The 16,521-nt window shown below is 35.3% G+C and overlaps 1 protein-coding gene across 6 annotated transcripts in view; it reads right to left on the reverse strand.

Moving 5' to 3' along the window:
- Positions 1-2,191: 2,191 nt before the first annotated feature.
- Positions 2,192-16,521, reverse strand: part of PIBF1 (progesterone immunomodulatory binding factor 1) — a 146,674-nt gene continuing 132,344 nt past the window's right edge. For all 6 annotated transcript variants that reach the window (XM_083810486.1, XM_083810487.1, XM_083810485.1 and 3 more), the window contains 2 exons: positions 7,479-7,658; positions 2,192-5,572 (listed from right to left, as the gene is read on the reverse strand). In XM_083810486.1, the coding sequence (XP_083666612.1) occupies positions 5,516-5,572; positions 7,479-7,658 (237 nt within the window). In that variant the 3' untranslated portion in view covers positions 2,192-5,515. The remainder of the gene's footprint in view (positions 5,573-7,478; positions 7,659-16,521) is intronic.

Genomic DNA, 16,521 nt, shown 5'->3' on the forward strand with positions numbered 1-16,521 from the left:
GGAATTGCTAACCATTTCAGCTGCAAGACTGAATAATCTAAGTAATCCTTCTTCTATTTAACTAAGAAGGAAAAATGAAAAGACTTTCATTGAAATGCAGTCATAAATTCCATCCATAAGACTTTTCCTGCAATTAAGTTACATTTACTGATCCACTACTCCTTAAAAGAAGCATTAACACAAAGACTTCAATTATTCATGGTCAAACAAAGTTGATTCTATTGCTTCAATCAAAGCAGCATTCTCTTCTACAGTGGTTATTTCTGTAGTATCTTCAAAAAGGGCACAGTCTATGAAAACATGTAAGCTTCTGAGTAAAAGCTATTTCCATGATCAATCCTAACTTTTTGCATTTAATACTTCTGCCATTTCTTGCTTTCATGGGGATGATTTTTTTGTCCTCTTCATCCTTTAAAGGATAAGCTGACTAAAATTCACCCTTTATTTGAACCCAGTTCCAATGTCCTGAGAAAAAGGAGACTCTCAAAATAGAAAAAGGGAAAAAAAAAGGGAGGGGGGGCGGTGGTATTTCCAGTTAATTGAGAGGCATCTAGTATTATGCAAAACTTATTAGTGAGGGAAGAAAACCAGGGAACTCTGCAAAATTAACTGTGGAACAGAGTTGGTGCTTCTAGTGCTGTCAGCAGAGGGCTTAAAGAGCTGCCGAGGGTCTAACATCTGCAAAGAGCCACCCATGCCTGCTTCTCCTCATTGCTATCACCTTCTGCAACACCATCACTCTTCCATAATTTTCAACCCCTGTCCCTTTGCACTAGCAATGCCGTCTCCCAAGAGTTAGCATCATGTATTGTTGCTGATTGCTGCCAGGCTTAAGTGTGAAATACCCTGAGTGTAACTACCTTATTAAGCTATGGAAGCTTGCACTTTAAAGGTCAAGAGTTCCCAACCAATCCTGGGAATTTAAGATGGGGATAATATTGCCCAAAGACACTAAGCAAAACTTAATCTTCTAGAGATAATCATTTTATTTTCAGAGGTCAAGAATGAATACAGATTGTCTATATGTTTCAGTGTATGAAAATTCCTGGGATACACAGATTGTGTTTGGTATACAAAGATTGCTTGCTTTGGTATACAAAAATTCCAGGAATATACTTCTTTGACTCAGAAAAGTCTGGCATGCGTTCTATTAAATGCAATGTTAACATGGAGATAAATCTTTTCCGTAGTAGACCTCCCTAATGAGTGGCCTGGAAGATGACAGGATGTTGCAGACTCAAGCTGTTGTATATAAATCCGTTTTCAAGCAGAATGACAATCGAGGTATTTACGCAACATCATAAATACTTCTTCCAAAAGTACTACACTATTTCTAGGAAGCCAGCTCTCTGCCTTGTGCCCGCCGAAGGCATGGAAGTTGATGAACACATACCAGGAGCAAAAAAAGTCTACGTGGCCATCTGGAAATGTCAGAGGTTTGGTAGAGTTAGTGTTCCTTTCTGCTGGAACTAGATATCACATAAAATGATAACTGAAATCGAAAATAAGTTAAAGTCTAAGGGGTAGCAAATCTTATCCCAGAGATACTGACAAATATTAAATTTGCAGTTGTTCCTCTTTTCCAAGGTTTCATCACTGTTTTGCACAGAAAGTCTTGGAGGGGAGGAAGACTACAAATCCCAATGACATATAATTTTTTTGCAGAGAAAATATTTAGAAAGTACAATGCCAGCGAGGTATGACCACTGGATTCAGCAGCATGCTTTACAAGTTTAGGTCCTTATTAAAAAAAAGCAATTTCTTGTTTTCAACTTATTTTCCCTGAACAAGAGATTTCCTTGATTCTTTAGAAGTTTCTTTGCTTCTAACAAAGTGAGAAAGCAGTTATACTGTTAAAAAAAATAAAAAATAAAAAATCCTAACCTGCTCTAAACCAACCGTCTTTCCTTCTTTCCTGTTTAACCCATATACTTACGAAACTTCACACTTAAGTAACAGCAACATATTGTACTAAAAAATGTCATAGCGGATAGAACTTTTTCTTTCTTTTCTCTCTTTGGTTTGTAAAAGAGGAACTGGGGGTGATTACGTGGGTTGGGCACTTCAGTCACAAGTTGCTTACATGCATGACTACCCTTAAACATTTATCTTTACTTCATTACTTTGACTCACACTTCATTGACACAAGACCTACTACAATGGGAAACTGAAAAGACCATTTCATGAAGAATAATTTTGGAGTAATTTATTTTGCAAATATGCTTGTGGGAAATAACATCAATAAAAATGCTGTACAGGTAATGCAACTGAACATTTTCATTATTTAAGGAGCAAAAAGATTTATTAATTTTTTGCTGCAGGGCATTTCATGTTTGAATAGTTATATTTAAGTGACATTCTAGCTTTCACAAGCAAACCTTAGAAGGTCTCCTCCTAGATAATTAACTATAGCCTTAGAATCTAATGGTGAGACACAGGAAAAATACAGACTCTTCAATAGGAAAAAAAATGTAAACGTTGATCAGGGATTACAAGAACCTACCAAGAGCGTTATGAACTATCAATATATGCTAACAGATTACTTTTATTTTTGCAAATTTCAAGGAATTTATTACTTTTTTAAAAAAAGTCACTGTCATCTGAAGAACTGTTTAAATGTCAATATAATTTCACCATAAATCAGTACAATATTTTGTCAGCCTTCCTAGAAATCAGGCTGCTGCAGAATGCAGAAATTTACAAAGCATATTTCATTTTGGAAGCATCACAACATTTTTGCATATTTTATTTCCACGGAAAGATTAAACACTGATAAGAAGTAATGTCCCTGTCTTGTATTAGTATATTTAGAAATGTTACCACTGAGTAATTTAAGTTGGAAAGGAATTCTGAAAACCAGTCATCTGGTCCAACCCAAAGGCAGGTCCGTTATACCAGGTTGCTCGGGGCTTTGCCCAGTTGAGTTCTGAGTATCTCCAGGGTAGATTCCACCACCTCTCCGAGGAATCTGTTTCAGTGTTTGACTACCCTCATGGTAAAAACATTTTTCATGATAGCCAATTGAAATTTGTAGTGTTATATTGTGTCAATTGCCTTAGTCCATCATTTTGCACCTATGAAAGAAGTCTGGCTTTGCTGTCTCTGTACCATGCCATTAGGTACTTGGAGACTGCAACAAGTTCCAACCCCCCAAACCCTCCAAGCCCTCTAAGGCTCAGCAGGTCTAATTCTTTCACCCTCCCTTCCTCTATCAATGTACTCCAAATCATCTTGCTGAATCACCATCGATGTCTTCCATATGTCCATATGTTTCCATATGTCAGTGTCATGAACGAGCCCAAGACTGGACCTAATACTCCAGATGTGGTCTCCCATACACCAAACAGAAGGGAAAAACCACTTCCCTTGATCTGCTGGCTATACTGTTATATACAGACCAGGATCCAGCTGGCCCTCTTTGCTGCTAGGGCATATTACTGACTCATGTTCAGCTTGTTGTCCACTAGGATATTGAGGTTTGTTTCTGCCAAGATGCCTTCCAGTCAGTCAGGCTGGGGTTGTTCCGATATGGGGTTATTCCATCCCAGAGATGGGGCTCTATATTTGCCTTTGTTGAACTTCATAAGGTTCTTGTTGACCCGTATTTCCAGCCTGCTGATGCCGCTCCAAGATCCTGCCCTGTATATGCTACTCCCCAAAATTTGGCATTGTCTGTGACCTTGCTGAGGGATGCTACTATTTGCCAGCTGGACTTTGCATTGCTGATCACATTTCCTTGAGCTTGGTGTGTCAGCCAAATTTCCATCTACTTTATAGTCCACATCTCACCAATTTGTCTATAAGGATACTATAGGAGAACAGATTACTTAGGATTCCTACTAGTATCTTGCCTAGAATAGTTTATAGTCCTTCTAGATTTATTGATTATTGGGTGATAACAGACAAGCAGGGTAGTCTGGGAAGTTAAACTATGGGATGTCTGTGAACCATATGAAATATCAATTACAAAATTAATATCTGCATATGGGAGTGGTTTCACATGAAAGGCAAAAATGTTAATGATTCTGTTCACAAAAAAAAAAAAAGAGAAAGCCCTACACTTCAAGAAACCAGAATTTATCCAATAATGTCTGTACAGACAGGTGTGTGAGCCCAAACATTGTTATATATATATATTTTTTCAGTGAACAAGTTAGTCTTTTAAGATATTACCTCTGTCTACACACTTTGCCTGCTGAATCAAAAGAATCAAAATTTTAAAATCACAGAAACAAAATTTTAATCCTGTGATGTGCAATTGCTAGTGTTTTTATCTTACTCTCTCAAAATTAGCATAAAATAATAATAATAATAATAATAATAATAATAATAATAATAATAATAGAGGAATTGAAGCTTACCTGCAGTAGAGAAAGTATTGCTTTGCTTCAGACTGATGTTTGGAAAATGAAGAATAAAAGTATATGTAGCAATCATAACCTCAATATTTATATATATTAATACATATAGATTATAGTATAATATAGTATATAATATAGTGTATATATATTGTTCATGCCCAGCTAGGAACAATTAATCAGTTGAAGACATACTATCAAGGAAACAGGAAGTAAGAAAAGGAATATTCCTCTTAAATGAAATCTGATGTATACTGAATATTTTCAGTATGCAGTCACTTAAACAATGCCATCAATATTTATGTGATATATATATAAATGTACCATATGCAGTCAGAAGTGCTTTCAAATATTGGAGACATTCTCTGCAGTCTAAATGGACAGTGCAGTGGAAGAGGTGAGTAGACAGTATTCTTGGAAGATGGGGTTTATTTTGATACAATTAAAAATGTCAAGTTGTCCATTTCATCGTTACATGCTACAGCACTCACACATCATGGTTCCATTTTTATTTTTATAGTGACAAAATTTCACTAGAGCAAGCGTATCTAGCCCAGAGAGTATCAGAGCTGATAATTAAGATGTATTTCATTCCTTCATCTGAAGATTTTTAATGACAGTTTGGTAAAACAAATGACATTAATTGACAAACTAAACCAATCAAGGCTGATAAGATTTTTTTTTTCATTTGACATGGTGTATTTCCTTGAGAGAAAGTAGGATATAGTCTGATGCTAATTTGTATATATTTCTTCAATTTCTATGTGCCAGAATAGTTGCAAGGAATGTGGCATGAAACAAGGGGTCCAAGAAAAACAATATAAAAACCTAAAGCATGCATTAATTTGAACATTCCGAATAAGATGTCATTTAACAAACCAGATTATATGTGTACAATATGCTAGTGTTTATTTATTTTTTAAAATTCAAATATATATTAGTAAAATCACTGCATGCATTATTTCCACACATTTTGTTCACGTGACAGATCTAAAAATTATTTTATGAAGCATAAGAGCATTTTACAGGTATAAAAGAACAGTTGAAAACAAAACAGCTGTTTGCCTTTATGGTAAAAAGAGCATAATTACGGTGAAAATATCTTTCTTCAAAGAAAAGCTCCCCAAAGGATTTTCTTGAATATTTTTTGAAAAATGTTATGGTGATGTTTTCTTCTGCAGTTTCTTGTACCATACAGGTGCCTCTGTATTTGTCTGTAAAAAATAAAAGATGTCTTAATTGTGAGACAAAGTGAAAGTCTGGACAAAAACATGCAATCTACACTAAAGTCTCTTTTCTTCCTCTGCAGCTCATAGCATTAATTTATTTTTTTGCTCAAATTCAAATAAATTAAAAATAAGACCATGTACTCTAGGTTATTATTACTATATATGTTTATTAAAACCTCCCTATTTCTAGGTGACAAAAAGCGGATAAGATAAAGGATTTGTTTTAAAATAGAGATCACAATGAAAACATGAGCTGAGTGTACCATAAATAGATTTCATTCTAAATATCATCATCTGACTTTCTTATCTGAGAATGGATGGAACTCAGAAAAGACATCTTACATGTGCCATAACTGACCAACACTTTGTGCAGAAATAGAGTTCTTAAAAGGTTATAATCCAAAATAAAAGAACTCAGCAGTTTTCTGACAGTGTGGAAAGTATTTTAATTGTAGAGAATTATCTGTGACCAACTTCTCTCCTTGCCTTCATAATCCTATGGGCTACTACTACACAGTCAGGATAGCATAACATTCTTGTGGCAAATTCAATGATTGTATATATAGAGAAAAAAAATATAAAAAGTGGAGGTGCAACAAGGTAAGGACTATTCTGTATTCAGGGTTAGCTACAAACTCACACTTTACTGAGGACTGTCTCTTCCGTCTGTTGTCTCTAAGCTTGTTCTAGTTCTGTCTGCTATTTCTTTTCTTCCAAGACTTAGTAACTAGTCAATCTTGAAATTCATCTGGCTTTGGATCCTCATCACATTTAAATCCCCATCTTTCTCTCTTTTTTAAGTTCTCAGTTAGAAAAATAAATCTGCTTATTTGTACAAACTTTTAAAATCCTAGAAATTGGATTAAATCGCCAGGGTTTTCACAGGACTATAAAATTCTTTCCCCATCTAGTCAGAAATTCTGCCATTGGCCCATTTCCAGTTCCCTATTCCAAAGTCTGAAAAGGCTGGAGTTTTTCAAAGAGAAACAATTACAACATGCCAAAGCACTTTTTCTAGATTTCCACATTATTTCTATACCCCCCAAGTAAGACAAGACAGATTAAACACTTAGATCCTGGATCGTCTACACAAAAAACATATATAGATACATATTTGGACAAAAATAGCAAAAAAAAAAAAAAAAAAAGGTAAAAAAAGAGGGTGGGTGGTAGAATTCTACACCGTGTGGATTCAACCAGTCCGCCCTAAAGGTAGCCTCAAGCAGTGTAAATATGAGTCATGATTTGTTTTGTGACTCAACATTGTAACTTTCTTAAATTTATCAGTTGAGACACACTCATAGTAAGAAACTTCTAAATTATTTTTCTGAAGCTTTCAAATACTAGAAGTGCTAAATCTGAAGCAGGCAACCTGAAGTATTTAAATCCAAGCATTTAGTTTCTAAAGGAATAAAACAGGGTTTGTAATACCTGGCATCCTTAGTAAAAGAACTTATATAATCGCTGGCCATATATTTATAAGTATACATGAATATAATATATGCAGGAATATAAATATACATAAATACTTTTATTTCCTTACTGATGCTCTTTGCTATATATGTACACATCCAACTCGTGCTCAGGGTAGATTTAAAATTATATACTTATTCTGTAGCTATTAAAATTTGCTAAATGATTCTAATATTACAATCACATTTTTTAAAAAAAATCTTGTTTAATTTGAACTTAAGATGCACAAACTACCAAACGGCTAAATAACATCATAAACTGCAATTTATCTCTTCAAAATTAAACATTACCATAAAGAGCTGCAAATATTAAGCTGAATTAATTACATATCTCCTTGAAGTATGAACCTATTTTTTTCTAAAATGTGAGGAAAATTATCAAAAAAGCTTATGGCACTTACTCTTAGTATAGTACTTACAAATAACGTTGGCTTAGGTGTAAATATATTTTCTTCTTCATGTTCTGGTGGAAGTTTTACTAAAGGGTTTAATATGTGTTTTGCCGTTGTAGTTTTTACATCAATATTAGACTGAGGCAAATTTTGTTCCTCGTGTTTACCACGTAGATTAATTAGAATCTGTTTCATTACGGCTAGTTCCTATAAACCACAAAAGGACAACATTAAGTTATTCAGTAAAATTATATTTGAACCTATTTTGTTAATAATAATGAATTTATATTCACCAAAATAAACATTAGTGGATCAGTAAATACAACAAGCATGACCATATCATACATGCCATCATTAACAAGATTACTAATTGGATACTAGTAAAAGTAAGAAAGTAAAAAAGTCACATAGGATTTATACATCTCAAATTTTGTATTGCTTACATGCTGTAAAGGAGAACATTAATTGTGTTTCCACCATCTCTTTTAACTTAAGCTGTCATTTAATTTAAAATAATTATTTTGAGTTTGTTTTGTCAGGCAGAGGGAGTTTACAAATCTAATTTGAATGACTGTGACAAATTGTGCTTTCAAGCATTGGGTCTTGCACAGAAGCCTTATAAATACATTACTAGAAATATATACGTCTTTATATCTGGATGAGAAAAGTCGGAGAAAAACCTTAAGAGGACCTACAACAAAAGTGGGATCAGGTAGAAAAGAAATTTCATGAAACATTAAAAGTTCCAACATGGGAGGAGAAAAACAAAAGTATAAGGAAATGTTTAGTTTTCGGATGTTCTAATAATTTGCTTTATAAACAATTTGAATTAATTTTAAAAGCAGCCTTTTCATACTACTTAGCTGAAAGAAATCCATTATTCAAAAGGTATAGTAAAGGGGGAAAGGAAAACTCATAATACTTTGTGACTTTAATTGGCTGTTTTCTTTTGTTGTCTTGCATCTTCTAGTGCCTAATGTTCTCTCCCCCAGCATGTAATGGGTATAATTACTGTAAGTTACAGAATTTAGAGTGTTTTATCTGTTGTTTTACCTCCAGATTGTAATTCACAATTCATTATTGCAGAACTAGAACAGCAAAGTCAGTAGAAAAACTAAAAGATTAGCATTACAGCAATTAACATTGTATCTTATCTCTCAACTAGAACAGGGTAACTCATTTAAAAAAAAGGAGTTTTACAAATTTATAGCTGAATGACAAATGTTTGCTTTTACCTATTTCTTAGTACTTGCCAGAAAATTATATTGATGCACATCCTATTTTCATTGCATTATTAATAAACACTTAAAAGAAAAGCCTTTTAAAACATTCCTGACATATAGCTTCTCTCTGTCCATTATTGCCTTTAATACAAGATACAAATATTTTTACCTAAAGTCAAAAGAATCACGTTGTTCTCTTTAAACTGCCCCACACTAATTCAGTTCTATGAATGGATGTTAAACTCCACGGATGAGCTTTATCGAGTGTACAAATTGTTCTTGCATCTCAGTCATTTAATATTAACTATTTGCATAATTCAGCCGTGTGTGGTGGCATGTTAAAACAGCATGACTGCAGAGCAGCTGTTTAAAAGGACTGCATAGCTGATGCCAACATGTTTTTCAAAGTTGTAAACTCTGCAAAGATGTTGCCAAAGCGACACATAGACGGAATTTCTTGATGAAAATAACTCAAGCAAGTATATAGCAAATAAGTACACTATCAGAGGAGATTAAATTGTACATAAACAATGTTTTGACATTAACAAGTGCTGTTCCTATAGTTAAACTTGGTTATTCTGTAAACCAAATAGCTGCACGTTTGAACAAGGCAAAACCTCAAAACTGTCATGCAGATTTATTTCAGAAACAGAGTTGAAACCTGTATGCAGAGGGTCAAATTCTCTCATATCAAAATCCTCTCAGCACTCTAAGGTCTTCTCTCCTCCCAGTGTCTGTCTTGTACTTGACAGCCCTGCCTTTTTTCAGACTTGGAACAGGCTCTGGAGAGTCAGCTCTAGTATGAACTTCCACTCTAACAGTGGAATTCCCAAATAAGAAACTATGGGAGGGAATGACAGGGAGTGGGGATGACAAATTAGCCCACAATGAATAAATTCATTTGGCATCACAGCCAAATTTATTATGAGAATTTAGCTCAAGTTGCCTTCATATTTGTTCTAAAATCACATTCAGTAAGAAAAACCTTAACAAACTTGGCAAAATACCACAGGAAACACTGAATCCAATAGAATCACTACTATGTATACTGCTAAACATGAAAAGAAATTTGGAACAGCACTTGCAAGAGATCTGTAGTTCTCTACTCATGAAACATTGACGAAAAAGTTCTGTCCTGAACTGCAGTAGTTTTACTCATATCTCTAAAGATTTCTCTGCTCCTTAACACAATCTTATTTCTTAGCTTCACTTTTAAATTCTAAACAAAGATGCAGTAGCAATACCTGGCACTGTTAGCACGTTACCATGATTCAATACTATTTTCTAATCCTAAAAGCTGACAATTTGGTCTAGAAAAGTAGCAGTGCAAAAGGTCTGAAGATTGTGCATAGGAGAAGTATGTGAATTCGTTCCATTTTGAACAGAAATAAAAAGGGGAAAAGTAGGTATAGGGTTCAAAATGGACAGGAAGAATCTTTAGTGTAGGATGTATTAGTTTCGGGATAAGCTAAGTAAGGGAAGATGCGAAGAGAAATGGATGGTTGAGATTTTTGGACAATTTTACCATGTCAAGTCCACGGTTCTGTGTCAATGCAGTCCCGTGCAAATTGTTCACTTACATTATTCACTGTGGTTCCTCAGTGTGCTGAAAAAACAGTGTTGCTAAGGCTCTGTATGTCCCAAGTCCTCTGTGGACGTCACAGAATCATAAAACAGCTTGGGTTGGAAGGAACCTTAAAGACCATCTAATTCCAACCCCCCTGCCATGGGCAGGGACACCACCCACCAGATCAGGTTGCCCAGGGCCTCACCCAACCTGGCCTTGAACACTTCCAGGAATGGGGCATCTACAGCTTCTCTGGGCAGCCTGTGCCAGTGCCTCACCAAAGGCAACTCACATTCTCAGCAACGAATTTCTTCCTAACATCTAATCTAACTTTCCCCTCTTTTAGTTTAAAACCATTTCCCCTTGTCCTAGCATTATCTGCCCCAGTAAAAAGTCGCACTCCATTTATTTAGCCCTTGCTGTGCTGGCTCCTGGATTAGGAAAGCCATGCTATGTAAGCCATGGAGTGTCACGGTGTTGAGGCTTCCAAGTCCGGGGACTTTTGCTTTGGAGGGCCAGACAGCAATTCTTCTTGGGAGGACTATGAGTACTGACACCTGTGAGTGGATTCACCTAGCTCCTCACTGTGCTGGCTGTACAGCTTTGGTCTCACTTGCCCCTAACTTTGGGAACACCAGCACCCAATCCCCACCTAAGGAATATTCTGAGGGAATGTGGCAGTGCAGATAATGGGAAACAATGCAGTTAGCATGAAAGGGTGGGTTCAGATGAAACAAGGAAAAAATTAAAGTATGCAACTGGGACAAAAACACTGCTTATATACAGCGACTGTCACACGTACATATAAATATCAGTGACATACTCTATCATTAAATATTTTGAAAGTCTGTCCACAGAAACCTGACAAATTTTTGTTTAAGCATGCTAACGTGCTCTGGCTACCAGCATAAGTACAAAAAAAACCAAACAACAAACAAAGTAATGACCTGTGTGACACATGGGATTTAGCTCAAGCTTTTAACACCTTCATTTACATGTCTAAACTTAAGTATCTACACACGAGGTAGGAATTTAATTTTCCATTACACCTAAGTGGACACCTATTGGCAGGTCAGCTGAATTGTGTTGTAATAACACTAACATATTGACTAGGTTGCTAGTGACTAAGCTGCTGTAAACCAAAGGAACGAATGCTTACTTCCATTTAGATAAGCAAAGTTAGGTGTCATAAACTGAATCCATTTCTCACCTCACTCTCCTTATCATTTACTTTTCTCAGCCTTCTACTTCACCTAAAACATCCTTCATCCTGAATAGCCAATGTGCAATTGTAATTCACCTTGCACACATATTTGAAATATTGAATTGCTGTGTTGAAAGGAACTGCATTTTTAGAACAGGCACTCACACCATTGATCATGTAAGCTTTCCTAAACATACACAAGTTCATACTAGAACAATCTAACATCCTGCGTTCCACTTAGTTACCCACATTAATACACATTTAATGAAGCTTACTAAAACTATAAAAGAATCACGGAGACCTCTGCATATATAATTAGTAAGTAGCTGGAATTCAAAATAAGTGATTAGAATGAACAGACTGAGAACAATGGGAGTGACAAAGTGGGAGCTGAGGAAAGGTAACAGTATTCACAATGCAGTATATATCAGAAGAACAGATTTGTCCATTTTCCATTTCCATATATTTATTTATTTTTGTACAGTGAGTTCCAATATCCTTAATTAAAACTAGCAAAAGGCATTTTGTATGCCAGTCTTTTTTGTTTGTTTGTTTGTTTAATTGATAAATGACGTCTTTATGTGTAGACAAAGGATAGGCACAAATATTTTCCATGTTGCTCTTTGATTAAAATGTTCTCTGTTTTGGGATTTTTTCCCAATTCTACCTTGTCAATTTATTAGGCTGAATGCTGTCAGTGCTGTTGTGGTGAAACACTTAACAGTCTGTAAAAACTTTATACAGTATCAAAAACAGCAAGCTTTTAAACCGTGTTAAAGGAAATAAACCAAAGAAGTGCCAATTCTTTTTAAAACGTAAAGTAAAAAAGGCAAAATAGTTAGATGCTGTCTGCATATTCATATTTCAGTAGAATTTGAGATTCCCATGATGATGTTTGATCTTAAAGCAAGTAAAAGTTATATTTTATTTAAACTTGTTTTTACCTGTTTATAAGGATAATTGAAATATAAATTACATGAACAGAGATGGGAGATCAGTTTGAGATTAGGAAGGATAAAATTTGATTCTTTCAACTAAATCAACTAGCAATGTAATTAGAAGACAGGGATGACCAAACACAAGAATTAAACAGGCAGCAGTATAAAGCAGAAATGTATTTGGAGTTACGGATTCTATAAACAGAGCTCTGTTAACAGTGTTTTTGTTGTCCTTGATACATGCTCAAACATGCATGTACCAGAAAAGCCAATTACATTTCCCAAATGAATTCTAAGAAATTCAAAATAACTATAGTATTAAATATAACTAAATCTTATTTTATGTAATCATAATAAAAACAAAAGGAATCGCCTGATGTTGAATATGACTGAGACAAAATAGAATGCTGTTTTATCAAGTAAATAACTGATAAAGTATATGAAAAAAAAAATGCCTACATTAAGCTCAATGGCTATTTACCAAAACAGTAATTTCATTTTTTTTTCAGTGGATCATCAAGAAGCCTGAGGATTTTTCTTCTTACTCTGTCATGTAACTATAATCAAAGCAAGAAAGAATCCCCTCTGTGCACTCAACAGCTTGTAAAGGCCCTTAACATTATATGTGTGGATAATTATAATAAATAAAACTTGTAAAATCAATTTATATAAGTAAATAAAATGAAATATATATCATGCTCTGGAAGCAGATGCAAAATTACAGTGTTAAGAAAATGCAACTGACTTACAGGAATCAATTACATAAACATTAGTTCTAATGTTATGCAGGGATGTCATGCACCTTCAAATACTCTCCATACAATAATCTTGAAAAGAAAATTTACATAGACCAAACTGAAAGGTCAAAGATGCTCAGTAGGGAGAGACACCTGTATTTCTGGACTGAAGACAGATTTATTCTGATAGTAAAATTAATGTTTGTTCATAGCATTAAAATCATCACAGAAGCAGCCAGTGGGTCCATCTGCCTCCCTCCTCATACAATAAAGCCCACGATTACTGCACTCAGGTAAATATCTTCTAAAGTAAAAGTGACCCTAACAACAGCACAGTTATCTGAACCTTTATGATGACAAATAGTATTCTACTTTTAGTTTTACAAATAGAATTTATGACTACAAACTTTGCCTTGGATTAGAACTCCATTTTGAAGCAGAGCGTGTCTATTGTGGAAGCTGAACATGAAATTACTGTGCTAGAAAATGCATCAGATTCTGGCAGAACCACTGAATTTTGATGACTGACAAGTGTTCCCAGAGAAGAAAGCAGCATAAATTCCCAGTAAAAGAATGGAAACACAGAAGAGGCACTAAATACTATGAACCTTAAACAAGAAAGCCAATTTCACTGACAAAAAAGGAAAATCAGCTGAAAGAGGGATAAAACCAGAGGGGTTCATCTCTCAGAAACGCTAATCAAAACTTAAAATCTCAGAATTTGTGAGTCAAGCACTGAGATGATGGTTGTAGATGTGTCACCTCCCCCCCCCTCGATCTGTAAGTCTCACATATTGTTAGAGTAACGCATGTATGTTCAGGAGCATCTTTGGAAAGCTTGTATTCCTCACTTTAACTACCATATGGTCCCCATGTGGCTAAATTATAACGCAAAATAAAAATATGTATCCAGTCTGGAGAAACTTGATAGATTACAGCATTGTCTTTAGGTCCAAGAACAGTTGACTGTGCTGCAGTCTAGTGACTACTCTGGCTATACTTTAATCTTTAAAATAACAACAACAACAACAGCTATAACAGAACATGCAAGTGAGGGAAGACAGCTGTACTGGGATGAAAAACATGTTTGTGCTAGGTCAATGAAATCTTTCTTCACATGCACGTACTCTCCAGCTTAGGCAGCTATTGTAGTCTTCAAATAAGTCACAGGAAAAAGCAGAACTCAGCAATTGAGGTTATGGGTATGTTAAAGAATACTTACTTGAGAAAACTAAAATGACACTTAACAATGCTATATCCATTTGGTAGTGTTTTGTAAATCAATTCATTTCTGAATTGATTTCTCAGTCTTCCAAGAATTAAAAGCTCATGTTCAGTATCCAAATGTTTTTGGGAGGCCTCAGAGAAAAAGAAGTTTTACACTTCCTGTAACTCCTTCTCAAGTGAAAGTGATCTAAACCTGGAAATGGGTAGGGCACGGTGGTTCAGAAGGAACTGGATTCACAGTTCTCTGTCTCAGAGTGCTCAGTAAGGTCAAGCTTAATGGGCATATAAGGTGATGGTAGAGGAAACACTAAGAATGTTGTCCCCCATGAAGTCTGTGAATTTTCTTACTTGGATCCCTTGTAGATTCCTACTGTGATTTCCTGTGGAAGTTAAGAGTGTACTAAAAGTAAAGTTGTATTGTTTAACAGCTGATCTTAAGATGGAGAGGGATCTTTCTGAGACCTCTGGTTGTAATTTGGCTTTGGAACATGTGACCAAATACGTGGGTGGACTTCCTCACATTGAACTTCAGACAACTTCAGAAATAACATTTTAAACATAGGCAAACCAACTTGTCTGACTCCTCTCTAAAGCTGTTGGTAAGATTCATAATTAACAACTCATTTTGATGATTTTAGATGAGGATACGGTGAATCACACCTTAATAGTGCCTGTTATTCTTTTCTGACTACAAATCCCTAGATGACTTTCAGATGTAGACATCTACGTTTTTAAAGTTGGGCAAGATCCATTTCTTCTGCTTTGTTACTTGACTTAACAAGAACATCTCAAATCATCTTTGCACTGGTAATACTCTTTAGTATCATCAGAGATCACCAGTTAAAAGGGAGGTGAACAAACAGAGTCTTCTATTACAGGCTGTTGGCATAGACCATCAAGTCAATGACATATTTCTGAAGAACAACAGACCACAGAACTGAAATATAACCTGATTCCACCTACCAATCTATGCTGTGACTTGCACAGAGCACTTTGTGAAGACAAAGTTTCAGTATGGTACTCTTAACTCTGGAGTGCACTCAGAAAAAGGAGACGTGTATGTATCATTATCCAGGAATGAGACTCTCAAGCAGAAGTAGTACCTAGAATATTTCCTCTTTAGAAATACTGACAATTCCCATAAAGAACTGCTTTAGAACTGTTCCTCACGGGTTTTATTTTTTGCCAAACAGCTAGAGAAACACTGCAAAAGGGCCCTCACCCTGGAAAGAACTGTCTTCCGTTTTTGGCAGAGAGTGGAAAAGCCACCAACTCTATTAGCACAGAATTAAATATGCTAACCTTATTAATGATGAAAAGTGTGAAAGTTGAGAAATACACTACAGAAGATCCATTTTGATGTAGTAGAGAGTAAAATGAAGCAAATGGTAAGTCCATTCCACTGCTTAGGATTGCAGATGGGAAGGATGCAGTGGCATGAATGGTGCAAATTCAGCATCGACAGTGGAATGTTCTGGTTGTGTGCCCATCAGGAGTAAAACCCACATGCATACCGGATCTCCAAGAAGATTTTAACAACCATCTATGCAATTAAGAAAGCTCCATACATCATGGTTTAAACCCTCATGTAAGGCAGAGTGTATTTGACATAGCTGCATCCTCTGCTGCAGCTGTACTGGAAATATCAGAAGTCAGCAAGAATTCTCGTGTGAGATTGGAACATATGGTCATGTTAAGCACATGGATACACATTGTAAAGCTGGAAGCTGGAAGACAGTATGAAATGTTCTGATCAAACAAATGAACCTGATAACTGGGTGATGGAAAGATGCCAGACCATATGCAGGATGTTGATAGCTTCTCTGCACTACACTTAATTCAGGAGTTCTCTACATCCATGTGCATATAAAATCTTAAAGTGAACGGATAGATCTGTGACTAAATGGATCTACGAACTACTTCTAGTTTTATAAGGTGAACACACATTAGAACTGTAGCAACAAGAAAATGGCACAGTCATTACAGAAAACAGCTTCCATCTTTCAGATACTTCTATTTCAGCTGCATGTTTCAGTTTTTTCTTAACAGTTAAACCTTTCTAAAGAAAAACAGGAAATAATTTGTCTCATAATTCAGAATTTGCATGTTAAATTTTGGAAGTTTTTTTTCACTGTGTATTAAAGATAAAAAATACATTTATAATTATAATGAAG

This window comes from Anser anser (genome assembly GCF_964211835.1).
Source record: "Anser anser genome assembly, chromosome: 1".
NCBI classification, from domain to species: Eukaryota; Metazoa; Chordata; class Aves; order Anseriformes; family Anatidae; genus Anser; species Anser anser.